Here is a 12,034-nt window from a genome sequence, read left to right on the forward strand (position 1 = left end):
TACATCTAGTTCTAGATCCTTGAGGAATCGCCATACTGTTTTCCATAATGGTTGAACTAGTTTACAATCCCACCAACAGTGTAAAAGTGTTCCATTTCTTTAACATTTTTGTAGAGACCCTCATCTCTACAAAAAATACAAAAATTAGTGGGTGTGGTTGGTATGTGCCTGTAGTCCCAGGTTACTCGCAAGGCTGAAGTGTGGGGATCGCTTGAGCCTGTGAGGTTGAGGCTACGGTGAGACAAGATCACACCACTGCACTCCAGCCTGGGCAGCAGAGCAAGACCCTGTCTCCAGAAGAAAAAAAAAAAATGATAATTTGAAATCATCTGCAAATTTTGATGGAAATAAGGTTTAAAATAAGATTATTTTAAATATCATCTGTTTAGAATATACTACCTTAGGCCAGGCACGGTAGCTCACATCTGTAATCCTAGCACTTTGGGAGGCCGTGGCGGGAGGATCACTTGAGCTCAGGAGTTTAGGATCAACCTGTGCAACATAATGAGACCTCATCTTTGCAAAAAATACAAAACTTAGCCAGGCGTGGTGGCACATGCCTGTGGTCCCAGGTACTCTGGAGGCTGAGGCAGGATCACTTAAGCCCAGGAGGTGAAGGCAGCAGTGAACTATGATCGTGCCACTGCACTGCAGCCTACGTGACAGAGTGAGATCAAAATAAATTTTTTAAAGTGAATAAATAAAAAATAAAATATACTACCTTAATTATTTAAATTTTGAAGAAATTTGTTTCCTGTTTTCTACATGCTGTTATGAATCATTAAAATTTAGAAGTTTTAAATAACAATTTATAAACTAGACTGTCCTCATTTAGAAGTTTTTAATTTTTGTCTTTTTGTACACTCTTGAAAAATTATCCTAAAGTACTTGTGGTTTTACTTTGAAGGCACTTTTACTTTCAATTTCTATTTTAATTGGTGATACTGTACATTTGGCAACCAAGAAAAAATAGGTGAGAAAAAAAGAATTCTAAACTTTAAAAAAGGTTATTTCCATAGTTCTGTACTTTCCCTACAAAATAGCTACATTTAATCATTTTTTATAGTCATCAAAAAATAACTAATCTTGTATCTTTTGTATCATTATATCTTTTCAAAATGTAATAATAGATTGATATTTAATCCTCACCAACAACATTGTAAGGAAGGCAAGACAGATACTAACGTTTTCCTTTTGTAGGTAAAGAAATAGAGGCTCAGTAAATTAAATGATTATCCAAAGAAAGGTAAGTTACAATGGCAGAGTTGGAGCAAGACTCTCTGAATAATTGTTCTGTTGTTAGTTACATTCTAAATATATCCTAATACATTCAGATTAATTTGTTTAGTGAAATAAATTGAACTTACTTAAACTGACACTTTTAAAGTTTTATCTTGAAAGTCTTTAATTACTCAACTTCTTTTTTTATGATCTAGTATCTACTGTGGATTATGAAGACTATCAGAGTGTAACCCGTTTTCTAGACCTCATACCCCAGGATACTCTGGCAGTAGCTTCCTTTCGCTCCAAAGCATACACACGAGCTGTAATGCACTTTGAATCATTTATTACAGAAAAGAAGCAAAATATTCAGGAACATCTTGGATTTTTACAGGTCTGAAGTTAATGTAGTGAATTTAATAATGAAAATTAACGTAGCCAGTCTTTTATGTTTGTGTTGTTCATTTTATTGAATGTTTTAGATGCTATGCTTCGAAGCTTATAGATTAATGGGGAGAGATAAACATCGATTTGGTATAATATTTTAAGTATAGTAACACACATGTACCCTGAGGAAGGACACATAACTCATCCATGTGGAATAGGGTGGCAGATGGAAGCGGATGAGCCAAGAGGTCAGGAATGGCTTCTTGGAGATGGTGTCTTAAAAAATGAGCAGTATAGGGAGGTAAGACATTATAAGCAGAGGCATCTCTGTGGAGTGTTTGAAAAGAGCATGGTATATGCCAAAGAGTAAAGTGTCAGTTTGGAATGGCAGAGGAAAGATCACAAATAATAGAGGACTTTTTAAGTTGCACAGACTTCTTGGAGGGTGTGAACTAGGGAAGTGTTATGGTCACAATGGGATTTTAGCTAAATGCCTGTGGCAGTTCTGGAGGAGGAGTTTGGAAGGGCCACGATTCAAGGAATTACTCTTCTCTTTGTGAGAATTGTGGTCCTGAATTTGGGAGTGAGTGATGGGGGGAAGTGTTGGTTATGTCAGGTATCAGGCATGAAAATGCTGGTGAAATAATGATTTAGGCAGTGTTATGATTGTGTAGGGAAGAAAAGAAAGTAAGAGCAAGCAGGTGAGGCGAATACAGTGGAATTAAATAAGAGCTTAAGATTGGTGGGCTTTTCAAATAAAAAAGCAAAGTGTGATAAGAGAACTAGAAAATTAGTAACTTGCAGTCTTAAGATGAATATTAGCCCCATCCTGTCTTTGTGTTCCTCCTTGTCCAGCTTTAAGTCTATGGTTCATGGTTAAAATCGTTCCCTTAGAGTGATGCTCAACTTCTTGTCTTTTTCCCACTGCGTTGTACTCCCTTTGTAAAACTCCAACCATGTAAGCAGCTGGAGAAAAATTACACAGTGGGTGTTATAACTGGTTTCAGTTTAAGTTCATGATCTCAAACATCTTTAAAACTGCAGTACTCTAACATTACCTTCCGGCCTGCTGTGTTTCTCTAGTAAGGCTACTTTCCCACTTGTCGAGATGACTATCTCTTATCTTCACTTTGTTTCCCTGCTTCCAGCTGACGATCTTGCTTCATCATTCATTCAGAAAAATCTGCAAATGCACAGCATCTGCACCATATTCTTTTTCTTCCCTTCTGTTATTTTGTTTATTTGTTTATTTTGAGATGGGGTCTTGCTCTGTCACCTAGGCTGGAGTACAGTGGCATGATCTCGGCTCACTGCAACCTCCACCTCCCAAGCTCAAAGGATCCTCCCACCTCAGCCTCCCGAGCAGCTGGGACCACAGGCCTGCCACCACACCTGGCTAATTTTTTGTATTTTTAGTAGAGGTGGGTTTTTCCATGTTGCCTGGGCTGACCTCCTGACCTCAAATGATCTGCCTGCCTTGGCCTCTCAAAGTGCTGGGATTACAGGCTTGAGCCACTGTGCCTGGCTTCTTCTGTTATTTTTAAGGAAGGATTTCTTCCTCTCAAAATTCAGTCTTTCTACTTGTGTTCTCAATTTCAAGATATAACTTCTTCATATATTCCTTCTTTCTCTAGTGTAATTAATTTCTCTTTGGGAACCAGAGTATATAGAGCATATAGACATGTTCTGGTAAAGTCGTAACTTTTTATAATTCCCTTGATCTTACCTTCTCCTTTAGATACATCCCATCTCTCTGTTTCCAGAACTTCATAACCAGTTTTTGAAATAATTGTCTAGTTTCCTTATACTGCAATCACTTCTTTGTTTCTTATTCACTCTTCCCATTTTGACAAGACTTCTCTTTTTCTTTTCTCTTGACACTATTATTGCTAAGAAAATTGGTGCCCACATGTTACTAAATCCAGTAGATTTTTCCCAGACCTCATTTTCTTAACCTCAGTATCATTGACCATGCCGTTCTCATTAAGACATTTGCTTTTCTCCCATGGCTTCTGGGATATTTTATTCTCCAGTTTTCTTCCAAGTTTTCTTGCTTCTCCTGTTTCATTTGCCCAGCTCTTCCTTGTTGATAAATGTAGAAACTCTAGTCTCTGTCCTCAGCCTTCTTTTCTTCTTTATCCATTTCCTAGATCATCCCATTCTTTCTCATGTTGCGAGAGAATGCCTTTGTGCTAATTGATTCCTAAATTTTTATCTTTAGCTTGAATATCTCCTTTGAGCCCAGATTGCTGCCTTGGTTTTCTTAAAGGCATCTCAATAACAATATATTAAAATGGTTATTTAAATTTTTAAAAATTTAAAAATTCAATAAAACTCTTATAAACTGTACTCAATAGAATGTGTTATCATTTGGATCTAGACAGTTTTAGGATCCTGAGATTCTTTATAACCCTTATGATCAATAACAGCTATTGATAGATTTGTATTTAAGAGGAATAAGAATGTTGAGGGATAGAATGTCTGGAAATAAGTTTATAATTTTACTGTGACTCTGCCATGAAACAAGTGCTTACTATTACTTTGAGGAAAAATTTCTCAAAAAATTGCTCTTTCAATATAAATAGGTGGTTTTATAGTTTTATTTCCAGTTGTATTTTTTTCTTGTTTTTGATTGTTTTTTAATCATTGAACAAAGAAATTGTATGCTGCTATGCATGAACCTGATGGAGTGGCCGGAGTCAGCGCAATTAGAAAGGCAGAACCATCTCTAAAAGAACAGATCCTTGAACATGAAAGCCTTGGTTTGCTGAGGGATGCCACTGCTTGTTATGATAGGGCTATTCAACTAGAACCAGACCAGGTAAGATAATAATTAAAAGGCAGCTGTAATGAAAATAGCCCTGAATAGGAACTCTGGAAACCTTAGTTTTTGTGTTTTTTTTTTTTTTTTTTTTGAGACAGAGTCTCACTGTGTCGGCCAGGCTGGAGTGCAGTGGCACGATCTTGGCTCACTGCAACCTCTGCCTCCTGGGCTCAAGCAATTCTGTCTCAGCCTCCCGAGTAGCTGGAATTACAGGCGTGTGCCACCATACCACGTCCAGCCGAAACCTTAGTTTTAATACTGTTTCTATCAGTGTCACAGAGTGTCTGGAAAACTCTCTAAGCTTGAGTTTCCTAACAGATAAAATTAGAGACTTTACTAGATGATTTTAAAAATCCCTTCCAGGCTGGGTGTGGTGGCTCACGCCTGTAATCCCAGCACTTTGGGAGACCAAGATGGGTGGATTGCCTGAGATCAGGAGTTCGAGACTAGCCTGGCCAACATAGTGAAACTCCATCTCTACTAAAAATACAAAAAATTACCTGGGCGTGGGGGCAGGCACCTGTAATCCCAGCCACTTGGGAGGCTGAGGCAGGAGAAATGCTTGACCCCAGGAGTTGGAGGTTGCAGTGAGCCGAGATCGTGCCATTGCACTCCAGCCTGGGCAACAAGAGTGAAACTCCATCTCAAAACAAAAAAAAATATATCCCTTCCAATACTATATTTGTATGACTTTAGAAATTCCCTAAATGAATGAGATTTATTATGGAGTATATCTGTATTAAAATGTTCATTTAATAACTCTAAAATGTATATATTTTTAGTTTGCTATTAAAAGTGTAAGCCATGGATCAATTTGTAGAAGGAGGGATTCTCCATACCCTGAGAAAGATTTTCATATTTTATACATCTACCCCCATCCTACTCACCCACCTGCACGTCTCTAAAATGGTCCTGTAGAATCACTGAGTTACAGTTAGTAATGGGAATAAGTTGTGTGTCTATTAGGATGGGAAAGGGGTTTAGAATCATTAATTTATAATCTTGCCTTAGATTCTTTCTAATTTTGGGATGATGCCTTCTGTCATATTTGACATGTTTCTCAGAAGCACAATATATAAGTTCTTTATTTTTCACAATCTTATTTTCGTTTTAAAGGATAGTACCTAATCCTCTTTAACTTTTTAGTTGCTAAAGCCTGAAATCCATATTGAAAACATCAGGACCTTTGAGCTTGAATGTTAATGTGAGAAATATGACAATCTCTAAACAGAATATCAAAGATATTAGATATTTTTAATATTTGATCTGAACCAAAAAGTAGTCCAAATCTGGAAAAATATAGTAACTTCAATCTGAGATTTTCTAGGTTGTCTACATTTATTTATGTTACTTTAAATGTGTTAGGACTGTGATGGGGGTCCTGCATGTAAGTAAGAAAGTCAATTGTTAAATTAAGAAAGGTGTAGCTGGGCATGGTGGTTCATGCCTATAATCCTAGCACTTTGGGAGGCTGAGGCAGGAGGATCTCTTGAGCCCAGGAGTTTGAGACCAGCCTGGACAACATGGCGAGACCCTGTCTCTACAAAAAATTTAAATAATAATAATAATTTTAAAAAAGGGCAATAAAGTAAATAGTAATTTTTAAAGAATATCAGTTAAGCTGTTTTTGGTCCCCAAACTATTATTGAAGTGATAATTGCTATTTTAAATATTTTTAAATTTCTAGATCATTCATTATCATGGTGTAGTAAAGTCCATGTTAGGTCTTGGTCAGCTGTCTACTGTTATCACTCAGGTGAATGGAGTACATGCTAACAGGTAATATTTTATAAAATAATGATTTTCTTTTGTTATTTTATCTGAATGGGAAATTTTTAATTAGTGAATTGTGTAACTTAATGTTTAGTAGAGTAATAAATGTTTTATGTGTTTTCATGGTATTGGAGATAAGCACCAACATTTTTTTTTCCTCAAATTTTTCATAGTCAATCTACCACTTAACAGCTTCTATCTAAAGAGCCATCCTTGAATAAGATTTGCTTTAACACAAGGAACTTCTAGAACCCACCGGCTATTGGTGAGGCTCATATGGGACTTCCTGGGCCTCAAAGGGCATCTATGCTCTGCTTACAGTATCAATACCAGTTGTTTTCTGTACTAGAGGTGGGAGAGCGAACTTTGTGACTGATTGATGGAATACCACTGTAGACTGTGTGCACTGTTTTACCCTAAATGATTGATGAATGTGAAAGCAGCCTTCCTTTCCTAAAGATGGTGGGTTTATTATTGAAAATCAAATTATACAAAAAATAATACATATGTGTGGCAAAAAAATTAAGGCTGAGTAGTTCTTCCAGTCTGGAGATTAAATGTGGAGATTAGCACACTGCTCTTGAAGCTGCTTTGCTGTGAGAGCTGAAAGCTGTATTCCTTGATTTATTCATCAGACTCTAAATAGCTATTCTGAGCAGTAAAATCTGGTCAAAAGGGAATGGGATCTCAGTTAGCCAAAGAATATACAGGCCACTATTTTTGGACTACTCTGAAGCCACCTTTTTCTTTTTTTTCAACTTTTATTTTAGATTCTGGGGCTACATGTGCAAGTTAGTAACAAGGGCATATTACGTGATACTGAGGTTTAGGATACAATTGAACCCGTCACCCAGGTAGTGAGCATAGTACCCAAAAGATAGTTTTTCAACTCTTGCCTCCCTCCCTCCCCCACCCCTTGTAGTCCCCAGTTTCTGTTGTTCCCATTTTTGTGTCCATGTGTACCCAATGTTTAGCTCCCATTTTGTTCTTTTTTATAGCTGCATAGTATTCCATTATGTATATGTGCCACATTTTCTTTATCTAATCCACTATTGATGGGCACTTAGGTTGATTTCATGTCGTTGCTATTGTGAATAGTGCTGCAATGAACATACGAGTATATGTATCTTTTTGGTAGAATGAATTATTTTCCTTTGGGAATATACCCAGTAATGGGATTGCTGTGTGTTCTATTTTCAGTTCTTTGGGAAATCTCTAAACTGCTTTCCACAGTGGCTGAACTAATTTATATTCCCACCAACAGTTTGTAAGCATTCCCTTTTCTCTGCAACCCCTTCTACATCTGTTATTTTTTTAACTTTTTAATAATAGCCATTCTGGGCTGGGTGCGGTGGCTCATGCCTTTAATCCCAGCACTTTGGGAGGCCAAGGCGGATGTATCATTTGAGGCCAGTAGTTCGAGACCAGCCTGGCCAACATGGTGAAACCCCATCTCTACTAAAATAATACAAAAATTAGCTGGGCGTGATGGTGCACATCTATAATCCCAGCTACTTGGGAGGCTGAGGCAGGAGAATTGCTTGAACCTGGGAGATGGAGGTTGCAGTGAGCCGAGATTGTACCACTGCACTCCAGCCTGGGCAACAGAGGGAGACTCTGTCTCAAAATAATAATAGTAGCCATTCTGATTAGTGTGAGATGGTATCTCATTGTGGCTTTGATTTGCATTTCTCAAATAATTGTGATGATGAGCATGTTTTCATATGCTTGTTGGCTGCTTGTATGTCTTCTTTTGAGAAGTGTCTGCTCATGTCCTTTGCCTACTTTTTAATGGGGTTGTTTTTTGCTTGTTGATTTATTTAAGCTTTTTATAGATTCTGAAGCCAGCCCTTTCTAAGTACTGTTTGTATAGGTTCCAAAACTGTGATTCACAAAGACTATCATTCTACAATGTCTAAGGGCAGAGAAGTTCACTGTTGGTCAGATGGTATCACAGTAGTGGAATTTATGAAATCACAAGAGAAGTTTTGCAGAAGTAGAGAAGGAATGCTTATATGTTTAGATGTGTTTCTCCTGATTAGTTGAGAGACTTTATGAATAGATAGATTACAGAGATTTGGGAAAGAGTCATGGCTCAAATTGGGGTGTCAAATTTCTTTTTGATGTAGACTACACATTCAGACTCCTCTTTTCTTCTCTTTGGGTCTGGGATACATAGAGCCTCCTGATTTGGGTTGGGAAAGAGGCATGCGTCAATATTCAATGAAGAGGTGCTGTGTCATGGTGAAGCACGTGATTATGGATGGGGCATGTTTTTCTTGGGGTAATTTCTATTTGCATTAAGCAAATATTTTTCCTAAAATATTGACTGTGCTTACCCTATTTATCATTCTTTTTAATGTACCCATTTATGTGGATACATTGTCACAGCCTGATCCTGATTGCCATTGGTACTTTTTGCTATAAGGCTTCTTGTGACACATCCCCTCTGTTATCTGTTATCCCATAGGTAATCTGTTATCCCACATTTGGATAACAAATACTGCCTAATTCTACTGAGATTTTTATTCTGAAATTTTTATATTTTGATGTCTGATGGTAAGCTTGTAGAGTCGTTCAAAATTGGACTTTTGAAAATTGCATTTCAGTTGTATTTCTTTAGCCTTATTCTAAACTGTTCTTGGTGGTGGTCATAAATTTAGAAATTGGAACATTCTCTAGCTGCTATTTTTAAAATTTTTAAAATTGAAACTTGTTAGATCACTTGTTATCTTTTCTTTATGTGTTTTTACTGTAATAAAAAGAGCAAGGAAAACTTTCGAGGATATTGATTCCAGCCTCTCTCTTACTTTATTTATAATATGGATATATAGGTGCTGTATGCAGTGTTATTAGATTATTAAATGGAAAATTTTGCCTAGCCTAGGATCTAAACATATGGCAGAAATTCAGACAGTATGATTAATAAAAAAGAAACATGAGGAAGGCCTAGCTGTTTCTGTGTAGTCATGATCTCAAATATCACTGGTCATCCTAATGTCACCTAGGTAGAATGCTTAGAACAAAATAATTAGCCTATATCATACTGGTTTTGCAAACTCAAATTTTAAACTAACTGAAAGTAGTTTAAAAATAGTTATATATTTTAGGTAGCTAGTTTTATATACTTCGTTATGCCGTTGACAAATCATTGTAACTTTCTTTTGCTCTTGGTATTGTTCTAGATGCCTCCCAGCTGTCCCTGAGTTATACCACTGGCCCCCCTGTATTTTTGTCTTAAATTTAATTCGGAATTCTAAGTTATTAGAACTGCTTATCTCTGAATTTATGTGTGTTCAGTTGGCTCTTTTTCTTCTTTGCTCTTTGTTCAAATTAAGCATGCAGCTATTTTTGCAATGGGCTTAGTTATTATTAAGGAATTAACTCTGCTCTAATATATGGCACACTTTAATTTGTTGAAGAATGGTGTATCAGAAGTAATTAGTGAAAAAATATTTTTGAAGGATGAAAGATTAAAAGTTTCTGGGTAGTTGCTGGATAGAGATAATTATTTTGTATCTAAGAACAAAATATAATGCAAATTCAATAAATATAATAAATAGAGATGTAAACCAATGAAAAATCTGTGAATGTCACTTTAAATAAATTAAAGTTTAGTTGATATGGGTTTCTTTTAATAGATCCGAGTGGACAGATGAATTAAACACGTACAGAGTGGAAGCAGCTTGGAAATTATCACAGTGGGATTTGGTGGAAAACTATTTGTCAGCAGGTAAAATTACTTCTTAAAATATAAGCAGTTTTAGGCTGGGTGTGGTGGCTCACACCTGTAATCCCAGCACTTTGGGCAGCTGAGGCGGGTGGATCACGAGGTCAGGAGATCAAGACCATCCTGGCTAACACGGTGAAACCCCATATCTACTAAAAATCCAAAAAAGTAGGGGGACGTGGTGGCACACGCCTGTAATCCCAGTAACTCAGGAGGCTGAGGCAGGAGAATTGCTTGAACCTGGGAGGTAGAGGTTGCAGTGAGCTGAGATCACTCCACTGCACTCCAGCCTGGGTGACAGAGAGTCTGTCTCAAAGGAAAAAAAAAAGCTATTTTAATATGACATAAATATTCAGACTTAATTAACTTAGCAACATTCATACTTAATCTCTTAGCCTGTTTTATTTATTTATTTATTTATTTATTTTTTTTTTGAGACAGAGTCTCGCTCTGTCGCCCAGGCTGGAGTGCAGTGGCCGGATCTTGGCTCACTGCAAGCTCCGCCTCCCGGGTTCACGCCATTCTCCTGCCTCAGCCTCCCCAGTAGCTGGGACTACAGGCGCCCGCCACCTCGCCCAGCTAGTTTTTTTGTATTTTTTAGTAGAGACGGGGTTTCACCGGGTTAGCCAGGATAGGATGGTCTCGATCTCGCGACCTCGTGATCCTCTCGGCCTCCCAAAGTGCTGGGATTACAGGCTTGAGCCACCGCGCCTGGCCCTAGCCTGTTTAATGATTGCCTTGTTTAGTTGTTTAAAGTAGAATGAAACCAGGCTGGGCATGGTGGCTCACACCTGTAATCTCAGTGTTTTGGAAGGCTAAGATGGGAGGATTGCTTGAAACCAGGAGCTCAAGACCAGCCTGGGCAAAATAGTGAGACTGTCTCTGCAAAAATGTTTTTTTAAAAACTTAGCTGGGCATGGTGAGTCATGCCTGTTCACCTACTCTGGAGACTGAGGTGGGAGGATCATTGGACCCCAGAAGTTCAAGGCTGCAGTGAGCTATAATCATGCCATAGCCCTCTAGCCTGGACCACAGAGCGAGACTCTGTCTAAAAAACAAACAAACAAAAAGGAATGAAGCCCCCTGTTTGATATTTCAGCTGACCATTTTATCTAATGAAATAAAGCTGAGTCTTAGACCCAGCTACCAGGACATTTCTTGACTCTTCATTTGTTTTTCAGATGGAAAATCTACAACATGGAGTGTCAGACTGGGACAGCTATTATTATCAGCCAAAAAAAGAGATATCACAGCTTTTTATGACACATTGAAACTAGTGAGAGCAGAACAAATTGTACCTCTTTCAGCTGCAAGCTTTGAAAGAGGCTCTTACCAACGAGGATATGAATATATTGTGAGGTATTTTGGGGTTTCCATTTTTATATTCCTGGCCTGTAAATGTCACCTGACAGGATTGGAATTTTTTGATGAGTAAATAAGATGAGTGTTTGGTATCATGCAAAGCTACACCAGATAGCTCTTTCATTCTTCTTACCTCGCAATTACCCTACAGTTAAAAAAATTCTAACATACATCCTTTTAAGGAAAGACAACTATGAGACTAATGGAACACACAATAAAAAGAACTTATGTTTGTCCTCTTGTAATGTCATAGTTTGCTTTCTATATAACCAATTATAACATAGACATCTATAGCACCTGGCACATTGGTGCTTGGTATTTATTCATTGTTTCCCTTTCCTTTTCATTTAGAAGTGTGTTTGATATTTCCCCAAAAAATATAGGTATCACATTACTAGAAAGAAGATTAACTTTTAGAGGTGAGGAAGAAAATGTTGGAAAACATTTTAGGTCTGTGAATTCTACCTGAGGAAAAATGATAAACTAAATACTGTAATTAAAGTATAAGAAATTTATCACATAGCACATTTTTTTAAATTAGAAGAATTTGCTATATTTAGTATCAACCCATTTGGTGATATCTTAAGGAAACTAGAGATTGGACCACTGAGTTTAATTCTGTTCTGTAGCTACTCAGCTATATCCTTGTGCCTTGAACACTGAGTCATAGACACTGACTGTCATACAAGGGGGAAAAAGCTAGAGTGAATGTATCACAGTTTCCATCACTCTTAGAA

At 37.4% G+C, this 12,034-nt stretch overlaps 1 protein-coding gene across 1 annotated transcript in view; it reads left to right on the forward strand.

Annotated features, from left to right (window-relative positions):
• Positions 1-12,034, forward strand: part of ATR (ATR serine/threonine kinase) — a 132,584-nt gene that overhangs the window by 71,639 nt on the left and 48,911 nt on the right. The window contains exons 28-32 of the mRNA XM_011958085.1: positions 1,437-1,615; positions 4,265-4,429; positions 6,120-6,211; positions 9,847-9,938; positions 11,117-11,294. Coding sequence (XP_011813475.1) covers positions 1,437-1,615; positions 4,265-4,429; positions 6,120-6,211; positions 9,847-9,938; positions 11,117-11,294 — 706 coding nt within the window. The remainder of the gene's footprint in view (positions 1-1,436; positions 1,616-4,264; positions 4,430-6,119; positions 6,212-9,846; positions 9,939-11,116; positions 11,295-12,034) is intronic.

Source organism: Colobus angolensis, unplaced genomic scaffold (genome assembly GCF_000951035.1).
Source record: "Colobus angolensis palliatus isolate OR3802 unplaced genomic scaffold, Cang.pa_1.0 Scaffold46, whole genome shotgun sequence".
Taxonomy (NCBI): Eukaryota; Metazoa; Chordata; class Mammalia; order Primates; family Cercopithecidae; genus Colobus; species Colobus angolensis.